The 16,464-nt window shown below is 32.3% G+C and overlaps 1 protein-coding gene across 1 annotated transcript in view; it reads right to left on the minus strand.

Annotated features, from left to right (window-relative positions):
- The window catches only part of LOC107459337 (protein KINKY POLLEN-like), a 34,892-nt gene extending 19,131 nt beyond the window's left edge, over positions 1 to 15,761 (minus strand). The window contains exons 1-12 of the mRNA XM_052251982.1: positions 15,518 to 15,761; positions 14,464 to 14,575; positions 13,311 to 13,601; positions 12,805 to 13,067; positions 11,766 to 11,984; positions 9,574 to 9,739; positions 9,393 to 9,470; positions 8,330 to 8,596; positions 5,418 to 7,517; positions 1,975 to 3,964; positions 1,802 to 1,899; positions 701 to 1,051 (exon numbers count right to left, since the gene is read on the minus strand). Coding sequence (XP_052107942.1) covers positions 701 to 1,051; positions 1,802 to 1,899; positions 1,975 to 3,964; positions 5,418 to 7,517; positions 8,330 to 8,596; positions 9,393 to 9,470; positions 9,574 to 9,739; positions 11,766 to 11,984; positions 12,805 to 13,067; positions 13,311 to 13,601; positions 14,464 to 14,575; positions 15,518 to 15,588 — 6,006 coding nt within the window. The 5' untranslated portion in view covers positions 15,589 to 15,761. The remainder of the gene's footprint in view (positions 1 to 700; positions 1,052 to 1,801; positions 1,900 to 1,974; positions 3,965 to 5,417; positions 7,518 to 8,329; positions 8,597 to 9,392; positions 9,471 to 9,573; positions 9,740 to 11,765; positions 11,985 to 12,804; positions 13,068 to 13,310; positions 13,602 to 14,463; positions 14,576 to 15,517) is intronic.
- Between the last annotated feature and the right edge of the window lie 703 nt (positions 15,762 to 16,464).

Here is a 16,464-nt window from a genome sequence, read left to right on the forward strand (position 1 = left end):
GATATCTTATTTGGGAAACAACACGAAATGAGACACTTGATTATGGAAGACAACATTTGATTGACAAGAATGTCATCGAGGAAGATTTAAGGGTTCCTTGAAGTGAACAAGCAAGGTACGAGTATATTGCATATGAATTCCAGTCCAGTTCAATTTAAATTATAGTGTTACATATGTATATATTTATACGAATTTAGATCCTCTAAATTTTGAATTTTTACTTTAGACGATAAAGTGTGATCTCTCACCTTGAATGGTTTCTTTTTCATATTTTTTCTTGGTTCCATTTATAAAATAAATGGTGAGAGATTACACTTTACTCTCTAAAGTGAAATTCAAAATTTAGAGGATCCAAATCCCATTTTATCTTGCAAGAATTATTAAAAGATGCATGATATACATACGATCAATTCTAAGATATATGTACACGTTACCAGAGTAAAGGCCTAATTTGGTCAATTAAGTTGCAAGCCTGTTTCGTTTCGGTCCATAAAATTTCAAAAAAAAAAAATTCATTTATGCCATGTGGTGTGCATGCCACATGGCACACTAATGCGTCAATTAATACGACAAGTCAAAAAAATTGTAATAGTTACCTAATGATTACCCGTTTAGAATAAATTAACTTATGAAATGTAACCTAAGGAACTATAACCCTTGAAATTTCAGGTATTTAATATCTAGGTGGGGAAAAAGGTACCTTGAGTTCGTTTGTACATCCTTTGTGCCTGGTGTATTGAAAGTACATATCGCAAGGCATAAAAACTCTCTCAAGAAGAGCACCTGTACGCATTACTTTTGGAGAACCTCTAAGAATTTTTGGAAGCCATTGTACTCCAGCACCAAGATCAACATCTGTTGGCGCAACATGGGCCTGCACATGCTCCAACATAACAGACATCTCCGTTCTTTTCCAAGCAATTTCAGGTACAACAGTAGGCAGTTCTTTAGTGCTAAGTTGTTGCTCAATCATTTCCTGACCAACTTGAAGGACCGATTGAAATGATTGGGCCAAGACACGACCACTAACAGCAGCAAGTAAAAATCTACCCTGAAAAGTTATGATACGAATTAGTCTTCTAGGATTGATTTCCCTATTCTTCTATATTTTCTTCTATATTTCAGGATTTGTTTATTCATTTCTTCAGTAGTTTAGGAATAGGATAATAGATATTATAAAAAAGGCTTACGGGATGTAATATACAATATAATGTACTGTCTACAAAATATACTATATCAACTTTGATATTAATCATCTTTACTCTTTTTTTTCTTCATTTGCTACCTACAATTTATAATCTTAACATGGTCTATTGGTCATCCTCAATGACTTATATATCCACTATTCTATAGTAAAGTTTCTTATAATTTAGAAATCTTTTATTGTTCCTCCATTGGTATTCTTTGATACTTATCTTGAATATATCTTTCTTATCACATATATTGCAATGGAAAGAATGATTTCTTCCAAAAGCTTTTACTAGGTATAAGCACATTAATGATTTCATACTTTAACACATCCCTTGGAAAAAAGAAAACAACCTGTGGGCTAAAAGCTTGGATTTTTTTTTTATGAAAAATTGAATATATTACACGAACCAAATTCAAATAGATCTTAAAATAACAAAAAAGCAGCGTTGGCTGCTACTTCTAAAAGATCTTTCGAAATAATAAAAAAAAGAGAAAATATATATCGTTTTAATATCAGTTAAGGTTTCTAGTCATCGGAATGAATTTTCCTCAGGCAAACCTATTTTTGCCATTTAACTCAATTCAAAATGCATAAATAATTGAGACTTACATTTGCATCCTCTGAGTGCAGATTAAATTGTGGCTCAATAACATTCACCATGAAATGTCGAGTCCCTTCTGTTGAATCTTCTGTATTTTCCTTTTTTGCTGGAAATAAATGAATTAGTGAAATAACATAATTACTCAAGCAAATGGTGATCAGCAATATATATATATACTTACCAGATGTCAAGTTGTCCACCTTAGTCAAATCTGGTGGATTTGGAAGTGATCCAGAAGTCTCAGTGGTTTGAAAAGAGGAAGAGTCTGATATATTACTAGCAGGAGGGCATTTAGAAATCTCATCTTGACGGTTTTCTTGAACTCTATCATCCCTATTAGTTTTATTTCCAATCGCAGCATCATGATGGGTTTCAGCTTCTGATTCTTTACTGCTTTCAACTACTCCAACTGCATCTTGCTGGGTTTTTGCTCCATTATTTTGTTGGTTTTCAGCCCCCTGATCTTGTTGGTTTGCATTAGTACTCACATCATGTTGTTTGGTTTTCTCAAGAAGCTTTCTCCGCGCATACTGTCGAGATGGAGAAGGTTTGGAAGGTGCAGCAGCTTTAGCTAGACAAGCAATCCAGGAGCAAACAGCATCTCTGTTTTCAATGTTCCATAAAATCTTAAGGCAATACACAAACACACGACGACAATTGTCATCTATTATCACACTGTAACCATCGTCATCGCTTGGGTCAGACTGCTCATGCTCATCACTTTCAATTCTTTTTTCAGGTTGACCCCGAACATTGGTTGGCTGAACATATTTTTTTCCTGCTTCTTGCCAGGCTAGTAATCTAGCAGGATCAATCTTTGGAGACTGCCTCCTTATAATGAAGTAATCACAAGATAATATGAACCCGTCATCATTATTCTTTTGTACGACAATGTCACCTTCTTTAGAGTTAGCTTTGTCCTTAGATGCAGCTGAAGGTTGAGAAGTTTTTGGTATTATGTTTAGTAATTTAGCAATGCTAGTAGAGTTTTCTTTATCTATAAAAGCTTTGGGCATGTGTAAGTCGACACCTTCATAAACAATTGCCAGAAGGTCACGAAAGCTTTCAAAATTATACTTCTGCCTACCCCTACTAAAACATACTTCAAACTTCATCTTATTCATCGTGAGGGTTAGTCCTTTAGCCAGATCATCGTCGTGGAAAGGGATGTTCTTTATGCAAGTTGGTGTGGAATCTATACGGATCATAAATTCAGTCATCACTTTATCCATTGCAAGATTACCAGATCTAAGAATCCTTGGAACTCCAAAACGAGGGAAACGAGAGAACAAACGCAACTTATGCGGAGGGAGGTACATCACATTACCAAATTTGACAAGCCATGCAAGATCATGAGCACCAAGTTTGATAATTGTGTAAGCAGGTGAAACATTATGAGAAGGACGAGTATCTGTTCCAGCCATTGAGGATGAGGATTGTTTCTCAAACGAAGGAAGAAAGGAGCTGAAATATATGTCCATCCGAAGGGACCAATTGGTGGATCTAAATGGGTCAAATACTTTCTCCCGAGTCTTTCCCTCAGCTGGAAGTGCAAATAAGAAATGATTCATGGGGTCCCCAGAGTCACAATCCCAATCCATTCTAACATCAAGAATAAAGAATGGAGCTTCCAAAAATGCACCAGACACACCTGCTGGAATTTCAGAACCTTGCTTGCTTGCCAAGTTTTCCAAACTGCTCACTAGAACCTTGAAATCTTTGGCAGAAGCATAAATTTTACCATCTGACTGATGAATTTCCATAGAGCTTGTTACAATTTCAAGTTTATCAAGCTTTTCATAAGGATTTGAAGTTGCCAAAAGATGAAATTTTGTTTCAGATAATGTTAAAGAGACTTTTCCGTGGATATAGTTTCTCATGTCATCCCACCACGGTAAACTCTTCTCTTTTTTTGGTGGCAAAATAAGTGGACCAGGTTTTATGACACTTAGATTAGCCCTTCGCATTACTACTGTGAACGCATAACTAATATCAGCGAAAACGGGTTCATAACCCACACCAAATGACACTTCACCCTTTTGAAAATGTATTGGCAAATTTAAATATGACTTCATTGGTGGAGTAGTACCAGTAAGTGATCGAAGCATGGAAACCTTTCTCCATTTTCCAACATAAACATCCTGAAGCATTTGAGGTTGAAAGAAGGTTGCCTAGTTGAAACAATAGAAACATGATCAGATTGAATATCAAGTATACAATCTCCCAACTGAAAATCATATTGAGTTAAAGTGGTAGTAAACTTATTTCTTTTCAGTTGCAAGTAATATGAAACTATATTATTTTCATATTTATTACATAATTAGGATCCTTTATCATGGATCCTTCTTCCAAAAGTTTACGAAAGAACAAGAACAGGTTTTATATCTAACATGCCCACTCATTTAAGTCCTATAAGTTTGAAGTGCAAATCATGCACAAATATGTCGTATATTCTGTAGTATTTTAAATTTTATTTAAAAGTTTCAAATAAAAAGTTACACTATAAAATATTGGCAGCTAAACATATCAATTTATTAGCAAATTTGTACTAATTTTTGTGAGGGTTCAATTGAGCACTAATGGTTATGTGGACAAAAAGACAATGGTTAAACTAGCTAGTATCTTGTTTTTTTAGTTAATTAATTATTTTTTCATATTTCATAACCATTATTATTCCAACAAGACATAATTTCTTTATAACTAAATATCAAGCTCCAATATTTATCCCTATATAATTCATTTATCAATTATCAATTATACAATTTCTAAGATTAAAAATGTGCCATTAAATATTGACACTTTTATATTTCAAGTTGGTGTTCTCTTGCTCTACATTATTTTGTCTGAGGCTCCAAAAAATAGAGACTACTACTATTTTTCCATAACTGTCAATTGGCCTCATTAGTGATCCCTAATGTAATTAAGGAAGTGCATTCTACAATAGCAATAGCATGATATTTAAAGTTCATATCTAGATAGAATTCCAAGTTAATAAGCTAAAGGTAAATAAATACTCAAACTTTTTGTCAATTAAGAGTATGTTGTTTGTAATTTTGAGTGTCTATTTAATCGCAACCATAATAATATCACAAAAAAAGGAATGCTAGATAAAGAGATTATTTGCGAAGGAAAAGGAAAGTAGCTAATGAATATAGTGAACACTATAATGAAAAAGAGTAAACATAAAAACGATATACTAAAATGGAACAATTTTCAAATATTATTACAAGTTTATATGGTTTTTATAAAGTTTGAATATAAATTATTTATCTTTGTTTTTCCTATTGTTGCTTCTTTTATTTATCATAAATAAATAGTATTTTTAATTTAGTTATGTAGTCATTTACTTCTAAGTACTCTAACTATATTTTTGAAATTATTTTTATATCTACTTGTGAGATATACAGATCCCCCAATCACATTTTATTTTGAAGGATGAGAATGTTATGAACTGAATTTTGGACCATTTATTATAGAAGTTCCAATTTGTAAAACACCATAAGCTAGTAGTTGAAATAGCATTAAAAGAACCTATTAAACCTTAACTTGATGGTAAAAATATGAAATCAACTTAATGAAAAAGATATAAAGAATGATGAAAGAAATCAGGATTGTCAATATTACCTGCTGAGCTAAGACAGCGCTGCCTTCACATCTGCCAGAACTTCCAGAGAAAAGAGGATATGTGTAATCACGAATCTGGGCGACAAGAGAAGCAGTGCGTAAGACAATGTTTGCTCCAAACATTCGCGAAAATGGTATATTATGTTTAAGAATGATAGGATCAAGCTTCTTTAGAAGTTCAATCATCCCATCTTCTCCACCATCAATTTTTGTCAAGGTTACATCTAAGTCTGATGCAGATAACGTCAAAAGAGAAATCCTTGAAGCACTCGGTTTGAAACCAACTTGAAAGCCAGCATCTTTATAAGCACCTGAACCTTCTGATAACACTAGGCTCTGACATGCCTGATAATATTGTTGGAATGATTGTTTATAAATTTCTTCCCTCATAGAATTAATTGTTGAAGAGTCACTTGCATTAACTTCAATATCATTACCATCAACATTCTTTCCTTGAGAAGAATTAACAGTGGTAGTATCATCATTATTAGATTTCGACCCTTGATTGGCCTTTGATACAAATTCATCTAGGAAGTTCATCCGAACAGCTAGCTCACCCACTTCCCTTTTTAGCAGATGATAATGTTCATCGAGCCATCCTTGGATAGGTTCTTCCTCAATATCAAAAGTTAGCTTGCGTATGAAAAGCTTTAGGCATCCAAACTTTACCCCTGAACTAGGTTTCTTGACTTTAGAACTCTCTTTCTTCACAGGGAAAATTATACTAGTCTTAGCAGCAATTATCAGCTTCAAAGCTCTCAACATATCCTCAAGAGCGTCATCAATAGCTCGAAGTTGCAGTCTATATGGCATACAAATTTGGATATCAAGTCCTTGAATTACCCAATCCAAGGTTGGGCCAATAGATGAACTAATAGATTTACTAGGAATTCGTGAAATTTGCATTCGACTACTCTTGATGATTCTAGCCCCATTAAAACCAAACATAAGTCCTTCGAGGAGCACTCCTATGCGAGCATTCTCAGAGAAAATTGATTGCACCTTAACTGTTGCTTCAACTCCATCTCCCAACCCAGCAGATATATTTAGCATTTCTACATCAACTGCAAAAATTTGTTCTTTCTTCTTCTTCTTCTCAACATGTCTTGGTTCTGGTATTGGAGCATCTTTAGCTTTAGACAAATCTTCAACATTCTCATTACCTTGCTCCTGAAGCTTGCTATTATGCATTACAGATTTCAATCGAAGAACAAAATCCATCAGTGATATTTGTAAATCGGGCTCCCACCTCACAGTAATGTCAGTAACACTAAAAAGTGACCTGGTACTATTCTCTTTAACGCCGCCTGAGCGTTGTAGAAACTTGGCATTCTGCATATCAAATAAAGCCACCTTTGTCACTGGCCTATCATTTTCCTCTATGTATTCCTCATAATTGGATCGAGTCCTTTCAAGTTCTATTTGAGTGGATTGTTTTTCCTTATTTAAACACAACTTTGTATGAACAATTTCAAGAGAGATAGAGTACTTAAGCTTTGGGTATTCACTATTGGACATTACGCTTGCAGTGCGCAGGGTACCATCAGCTGATTCAGTTATTACAATCCTACCACCTTGTGAACCATAATTGACTCGCTTGGGATCTGGAATAACTGCATTTTCCAATTCGGTCTCCCCAAATATATACAGTGAACATTGTTCCAGATTGCATTTCACCAATTTAGCTCCCTTTCCAGACGGAGGTTTTGGTGGAGGAGGCTTTGTGATCTGAGTTGATTTCTTCTTTGAAGCAGATAAGCTTTTTAATAATGCTTGCAAGGGCATTGCTACTGCTATTAATGGTTCTACACGCTTTACAGATACAACAACTCGCACATTATTTATAGTAACTGATAAACTTTGCATACCCTTAGAACTGTCTTCTTCGGAGGATTTCGTGTCCATTTTGTCCCAGTCCAAACTAACCTTTGTAATTTGCATAATGGAGCCAGAGTTTGTTTCCATGCCAAGAAAGCTTTCTTCCAGGCACTTTTTATATTCATCATCCAAGCTAAGATTTATTTCACCAAGTTCAAAGTGTACAGTAGTCCCCATATGTGAAATGTTGTTTGCAACTAGATGTGATGATTGTAAGCAACCCTAGATTTTGAAAATAGTAAATGGATGCTTGCCAATGAATGTTTTGACAAAATCTTTAAGCTAACAAATATGGCTAAAACGTATTAAAAGATAACTTCATCCAAAACAGCATATCTTGAATAAACATTAGTGGAGATTTAAGGAGCTAAATAAATGTAAAAAAAAAAATCAAACACAAACCACCGAGTAACTTAATTTCCTACAATAAAAATTATCAACTAATGCCCTTTAAAGAACACTAAAATCCAGCAACAGAAAATGATCCTTTGGAGCTTGAAAATGTAGAGAAATACATGAAAAGGAAAACAACAACTGCAATAAGCTCACAATAATAGAAAATGATCCTTTGGCTATATCGTGTTATGTTGAATAAGCCCTTGCTTGTTGGAGTAAATAAACTAGAAACACTATTTATATAGTTATTATTAGAAAATATATACATATGCACGCATACTTTCATGATTAAGTATACTTGTCTATCTACGACTTCATGTTTCTAATGCCACACATTAAACACATGCTCAATAAACTTAGATTCATGAATTGTTCTCAACAAAACTCAAATTATATCTGTGTACCCGATGCATGAATTGTTCTCAATAATACTTGATCCGAACCTTTTTTATTTCTTAAACAAGTCATTTAATTCAGGACTGACCAACGCACCCAAGACATCCAAAAAGTCATATTTGAAATGAAATTGGTTGTTAATTACAAAATGTGAGAAATCTAATAATTTTCAAGATAATGTTTCAACATTTAAAAGGTTTCTGTTTTATGAAATAGTGATAACCATGTTCATAAGCACTCACATTGTACGCCGGAGATCCGGCCATATCAGAAAGCATTATTGTCACCTCAGGAACTGACACCGTACATTTCCACTTGATAGCCATTTTATCAGTAGATTTTGGTTTTGGTTTTGGTTTTGGTTTTACAACAGAAGAATCTTCTTGAAGAACCATTCTTTTCTTCTTGGACAAATGGAGAAGCAACCAATGCCTTAACCTGTTAGTTAGGATATTGCATTGAAAACCTTCGAGACTAATTTCAATTTCAGCTCTAATAGGTGACAATGACTGAAAAAAAAAAAAAAACAAAAGAACCAAATTGAAGGATCAGTGTACCCAAAAACTACAAAGAATCGTAAATCTACAATATATAATATACATTGAACAACACCACAACACATAGAACCCAAAAGGGAAAAGTTGCAAGAATTAGATTACACATGTACTTTTGTTTACAAATAGAACAATAATATGTATTATTAAAAAGGAAAGGGTATTCAAAGATATGAAGGATGAATGATCCTAGTTAAAAAAATTAGCAAAACAAGAACCTATAGAAAGAAAGACACACAAAAAACAATCAGAAAAATAAATATCCCCCTAAAGTGATCATGCTCCATGATTTGGAATCACATATTTTATAGTTTCCTTATTAGAATGCTTTTCATTAAAACCTAGAGAGTTATGCTCCAGTCAAATACCCCCATTTTTTGTCTTTCTTCCTTCTAAGAAAACCAATGAGGCTAGTCAGCAAGAACTAGTCTGTACTTTATGGCAATAGAGTAGTTAAATGCAAAATATGAAATCTTTTGATAAAGTTAGAATAAAGTCTTTTGATATGTACTTTTGGTTTTGTTATGAAGTATATTTCATACCAAAAGGACTATATTAAATCCTACCGTTAATGGGAGAGCCATTTTAGTCAATGACCTATAAGTACTTTTGTAGATGTTCAAAGAGCCTAGAAGCATACTCTCACCTTGGTAGGAATTTCATGTGCTTCTACTTAATAGATTGATTAAACACAAAAAAGTACCATTTTTGCAAGCACAGAAGATGCTTATGTGGAGTGCAAATTACTTGCCTGTACTGGAACATACACAAAAAATATTAGATCCAACTTGGATATCTCCAACATTGAAGAACCAGCTTCTCTAAGTAGCTGTAGTATCGATCGTACAAAAGAAAACTGTTAGCCAGAAACAAGATGAAAAGAGAAAAATCATATCACAAGAACTTTAATAATTAATAAACATACTCCATACATGAATTTCACTAAACACCAGTTGGACATCAACTTGTGTGATCTCGCCAACATCCTCAATGGATCGAAATTTGTTGATGTTCAATTGGATACTCGTGATACTATTTTCAACTAAAATACCATGTTCCCGATGGGTAAATTTTACATCCACTTTTGGCAGGTTGAAGCTGACCTATCAATGACATTATAATTCAATAATTGACATTAAAATTATTTTAAGAACCACTATATATAATTTTTTAAAACAAAAATTGATAGATGGTAAAGCAAACAAGTGCTTTTACTTTCAAGGGGGTCTAAAATTGCCAAATTAAATTAACGAAATAAACAAAAGCAAGATACCAAGGCATGAGTTATTAGGTAAAGGTATGCACATGCCTTTATATTTAAACACATCCCAATTGCAAAAGCTTATTAGGCATGAAGTACCAAAGGCCAAGAACTATCTTCCCTAGTTTAGATATTTAACTTTTATTTAGAAGAACTAGGGGAACAAGAACCCAACTCAGGACTACTTAATCATAAAGGCTCTAATATCTTGGCCAAGATTTATTTTGAGTAGCTTGCAAGAATTCACATTTTTCCCTAAGCAAAATCAGTGTTTAAAAAGGAAATGTCTCTTGTTTTGGGGGAAATTAGACAACCATAAAAATTAGAGTTATCCACAGCATGGCAACTAATAAAGAATGTATTCACATTGTCTATGTATAATGTCTTTTAAAGTTTTTGAATCAAGATTGATCACGAAATGGCCTCAAACATAGAAAAAATTGACTTAATTTGCCTAAAGAAGACACTTATAGATGGATAGAATTAGTATAATGTTTGAGCAAGTTGTCAAAAGGCCAAAAAAAAATTACCCATGCAATTCAACATAAAAGAAGGGCAAAAAACAGAAAAGAAAATCGAAGTCTATGGAATTGTTTGTCATAAACAAGAAAACTTTTTAATGAGAAAAAACGGTTAGGAGTTTAATAGTTCATTTATTCTACTATTTGGAACGACAAAAACAAGAAGGGAAGAACCAAAGAAAAGGCGCAAATTCCATAAAATAGTTACACCCGCATTCAGGCTTATATGTGAGTAGATAGAATAGAAAAAAACAAAACCATACTAAGAGTCAAGCCAAAGAACCTAAGAGAGACAATGTTCGGCATTTTCAAAAATACAGAGCCAACACAATACAACTAGGAAAAAAATGTTTAGTTAGAAGAAGGGACAACCGACAACTCATATTTTCAAAAAGTACAACTTTGTAACTAGTTGAGATTTCTAACCAAATAGTCTATGTGTTATTTACCCTTTCTGAAAAACATGATGAGCTACTACTAGATATAATAATATGGTGAAACTAAATAACCTATAAAACATCTAGCATATTTTGAAAGAGGGACTATATCAAAAAGATGTTTATGGTGAAAAGACCGAAGACTTGTCTCAAGCTAAGAAAAGATATCCAAAACATGATATCTACATTTTAAATGCAAGAACAAACTAAAAAGAACTATTAATGAATCAAAGCCTCTAATATCAACATATTTAAAAGTAAGGTTCCTCTAAAAGACTTTTTACTATTTCCCTATGTTAAACATGTTAAACTTTTATGTATAACAAATCATTTGGGTGTGAGAATTATACTACAACCAAAGCTATATAGCAGACTTCCACAAACAATTAGCTTCTTTTCTTTTCCTATAACTTGTAATGATAGAATAATCTATGGTTATAAGGCAAACCCAACACTCACTTCAAGATACCAACTAAATTTTACTTTTAATAAATGGAAAAAGAAGAGTACAAAAAATTATCATAGATTTAAATAAAAAAATATGAATTAATGATTGTCCACAGGGAGGATAATACATTTTCCAGCTCTCTAATCTCTAGATATTTTGGCAAGGTATATAATAATGAATATTTAAACATGAATGATAATTAAAGAAATTGTTAAAGTAAGGATAGTTGCAGTAAAATGCACCTCATATATTATATATTGATGTATTCTCTAGGATTTTAATATGTTTTTATTATCTTAGAATAGTTGCAAGAATTCTACCCCACATAAACAGAGTTGTTTATCAAACTTATATATATTTTCTTCTAGTATATAAGGCTTAGAAATGCACATCGTGATTTTAAAAAAAAAAATGCAAAAAGGTAACCAAATAAGTATAAAAAAAAAAAAATCAAAACCAAACCTTCTCAGGAAATTTAGAAATGTTGGCCGCAAGTTTTTGCTGCTTACTTAATGGCTCTGGTGTGCTTATAGAATCTTCACCTGGTGTTGTACTTATATCAGGGGTAGAGTGAGATTCCAAAGAACTCTTTTTCTTAACCAGAATCCCCTCATTCAAATTCACCATGATCTCTCCAATAGAAATATCCACATTCTTAATAATTGTACCTACTTCACTGTCTCCAAAGGATAAAAGAAAGAGAATAGTTAAGGAGCAATGGATGGATAAAATGAAATATTAAGAAAAAAGAAAAATTAAAGAATTTAAATATAAAATCAAATAAGCTCACTACAATGGCAACATCTGAAAAAGGTGGACTTTGTTTTTTTAATCAGTAGCACTCTAACTGGTACTCATTGATGTATGCAATTCTAGCCAATATGAGGCGTTTCAAAACATGCTCATCCTCTTGAAAAAGCACTCAAAATTCATTTGCTAACAAATTGGAACTCCCAAGAATATGAAGTACTTAAAAACCATATTAGATGACCCCAAGACTAAAATATGAAGCTCCCATCAATATTTATCTTGACAACAAAATCAACAACTAGCATTGTTCATAGTCAGAATCCATTGCAATATAACAAAACCAAGGATATTGAGATTGATTGATACTTTATCAAGTAAAACATTTTCATATTAGAATTGACAAATGACTTGACTTAATGTCTTCTCACAAAAATAGTTTAAAGACTTGCAAACTAAGAATAATATATCTCAGAAAATATATGATAACAATATTTAAACCAAAGTTCAGGCAAACAATCATCAAGTAAATTAATGTTTATTAGGTAATAGTTTCTCTATGTTATATGTTGTAGACCCTTGTAGAACATTTATTTGAAAATAAAAACCATTACTTTTTCCCTTAGATCTCCTTTCATATCAACTTGTTCTTGTCTTACACACAAGTCCACTTCCTCTTTTTCATCCACATATCCAAGAAGTGAAAGATTAATATTTTCTATTAAAAAGTATATCGGAAAGAATAGTACCTATTATGATCAAATTCACATGAAACGTTGAATTTTTCACACATAAAAGAACCAGAAGACTTTTCTGCAGCTGTAGCAGATGCTTGGTTAGGAGCAATGTACCCTTTTCTTGTAGGATTGGACAATTGATCACCCATTTGAGGCCCATGAATACGAACACCAATGGGCAAAATGTTTACCCTAACAAACAATTTTGTTTCAGACCCTTGATCTTTAGATATATCCACATTCAACTCCCTTATCTCAAGTGCAAATTTAGGTGTCTGTGTCATTTAAAAGAGACTCTGAGTGACCCAAAGACAAGTGTCTAAAAAGGTCTAAATAAAAAAGATACAAGCAAGTTTAAATATAAAAGTAGACATGATATTTTAAAATTTTGTTTTACCTGGCAAAGAAAATAATTCTATTAATAAATGTTAATATATACACAGAGCAGTATTAAAAATACTACAGCCAACATGAATTTGGGCAAACTAAAAGAAAATTGTAATGATATAAATGCATACCTTTAGAACTATATCTGTCACACAAACAGACAAATATTTGGCAATGTTGCTTATCATTATCCACTTTTTATTCCCCTTTCCCTTTCCCTTTCCCTTGCTTGAACTACGAGCACGGGACTTCTGAGTTTTCTTCTTTGCAGGGCTTTTAATAGAAGGTCTTGTAACAACTTCTAACTTGCATATTGATAGTTGCAATTTTGGATCCAAAGAACTAACACCCGCAACATGTTCGACCAAGGAATGACGCAAGATGATTTTAATTTCACTAACATATACAGATTCCACAGCACCCTGTTCATGTCATAAATCAACATAATAATGCATCAGATTTTGTAGACACAATTCTTGTTCAAAAAAAAGGTAAAATAAAATAAACATGATAAATCATTAGAATAAAAGAAGCATAATTTAGGATTTGGAGAATAATCAAAACAAATCAATTGAGCCAAGCGTCTCATAATAAGGATGAACATTGCACAATACTCCATGTATGAATAAATTTGGGAAGGGATAATTAGAAGTTTAGAACCACTTTCAGTGGTAGTATTCTCAATCTATGCACACAATAAAAACATTAGTTAGAAGGAATGTCAAGAACTAAAGTCAGAATTATTTAAGAGTTTGGTATTTTTTTGAGTCAAATACTACATTTCTTTGTTTTATTTTAGTTTTAAACTTTTGAAAATGTGAATTTATGTGTCTTCTCTTAGTATCGACTAATGAGTCCAATTATTGTAATAATTCTCCACTCATGGAGTGTTGAGACATGAATGAGTTATGAATAAAAATAAAAAAAAATTAACAGTTCCACAAGAAAGTGCTTTGTTTTATGATATGATTTTTAATTACTTAGATGATATGATAATTAGAAATTAATTCTATACAAAATGCAGCAAAACCAACTTTTATTGCACACTCTTTTATAAAAAATTAGTTAATAGAAGGAAGAATCTTGGCCAAACAGGAACTAAGCTCATCATAGCTTTTTCACCAAAGATTTGATAGCCTAGGAAATATTACATTTCAGATGAAACTTGGAGAGATTAGAGGAAAATGTTATTTAATTTCTTCGGTCAATATACATCAATTACCCTTGGCATCAAAATTTGTTACTATGATAATAAGCTAGTGAGTTAAGGCGAAGAAGAATAACCTTATTAAACCTCACGACAATGTCTCTTATACGATTACATCCACCAACTCGAAATCCAACTCTTGCACCCAAAATCTTACTCACAATCCAAACCGAGAATGCACAAACAAATCTGCAGTGGATGCATCGTCATAATCAGGTAACAACATGATTCTTTCATGAAACACTAATTATAATATAAACAAAATAATGACATTCGAACGTTTAATATTAAACCTTGAAGCCTAGTATGTAAATTGATGCATAACTATTTAAGAAAATAAAGAAATTCCCAGGCCTACATGATCGATTAGTCATGATTCATGAATCTCTATGAACTTTAAAGACTCTTGTACAAGAAATTTGATACATGAAAATGGAAGACTTTATGAAGGACAATGTTCAGACAACTTAATAAAACAAGCAATGATCCCTATTAATTAAACACATGGCTGCTCAACCTCCTTGTCAAATTCTTCTTTTTCCAACAAAACCAGTCTTTCAAATCTTCAGAATTTTGTTCCAACTATCAAGAGAAAAAAAATTACTTTGTAGAGAAAAGAACACTTTGTCACTCAATGTAAATCTTGTTAAGCCATGGGAAGACCAAAGTAATCCAGATATCTACTGCAATGAGTTTAGTAAAGAGTCTTATGCATGTAAATTTTACACATCCATTTTCATTTTTCCATATGCAATATCTTCACTTTCCATCAATCCAAACTTTGATTCCCAACAACTAACCACAATCTTTCCCTTCAAGTGTAGGAAGTCTCTTCAACAAGAAAAAAGGACCACCATTAAGCCTAAAAATCACATGGGTTTTCCTTCCCATAATCCATTTCATGCCAATGAGGAACAATCATTGCTTACACACATGCACACTTACTAGCAACCAATTTATCAGTTCAATTGATTCCCCAATTTTAAAACGTGCAACAAGAATTTGAATTTAATTCAATCCATTAAAAATTTGTAAACCTTGCATTCATAGCACAAAGGCATAAAAAAGTAACAATAACTAAAAAAATTAATATTCAAAATATAAATTAAAACATTGTTTGGGAGTACTTACAAAAACGTGAAAAACGCTGTAAAACAAAATGAGAAGAACGCAATCACGAAATTAGCAGGAGTAACTTCCATTTTTGCCGAAAGGGAAAAATCATGTGTCTATTGATGAAAGGAGAAGAAGAAACACTTAAAATTGAAGTGCTTAGAATTTGTTTGAAAAGAAGGGATTGCGTATGAGGAAAGGGGATTGAGTCTTGAAAAGCGTGGCGTTAGGAGAGCGTTGCAGTGTTATGGTTAAGATCCGATCCATTAGGTGGTTGATGATCAGAGGACATGAAAAAGAAGTATATGCATATTCATGCTGCTATCATTCTTGTCTTTTGGTAGTGCATGAGAAACAAAATGTAAATTAAGATGATGTGCGACACGTGTACGCCGTACATTGTGTGGGTGTTTCATTTTTTTTTCTTTTCAAGATAATAATTTGGTCTCCTAAATCAATAATCTTGTGTTTAAATTTTAGAAATTAAAAAAATTAATATTTTAGTAAGTTTGATTTTGATCAAATTATATATTGTCGTGTTTCTAAAGTAGTTATTTTAAAATTTAATGCATAAATAATTATCCAAAAATAATTTATAAATGATTGTGGAAAAAAATTATTATCGGTGTATTTAATTTAATAAAAATGTTAGAGAACTAAATTTTTTGTTTTTTTTTTTACATTATGATAGTTGTATTTTTAATTTTATTAAAATATATCTAATAAAGATATTAAATAATTAATTTTATATAACCATAAAAAAAATTAAAAAAATGTACACATAAATGCAATACGATTATTAGAAGTATATTTACGAGCCTGCTACACATCCATGTAACTATGTAATCAAGTAGGCCTAAACCCAAAATAACTAACGCGCTTCCAATCTCATTAAAAAAAAGTGACTTCCACGCGCCCCATACAAACGAAACAACTACTTCATTGGCGCTTTATTATGAAAAAAT

Source organism: Arachis duranensis, chromosome 7, assembly GCF_000817695.3.
Source record: "Arachis duranensis cultivar V14167 chromosome 7, aradu.V14167.gnm2.J7QH, whole genome shotgun sequence".
Lineage (NCBI taxonomy): Eukaryota > Viridiplantae > Streptophyta > Magnoliopsida > Fabales > Fabaceae > Arachis > Arachis duranensis.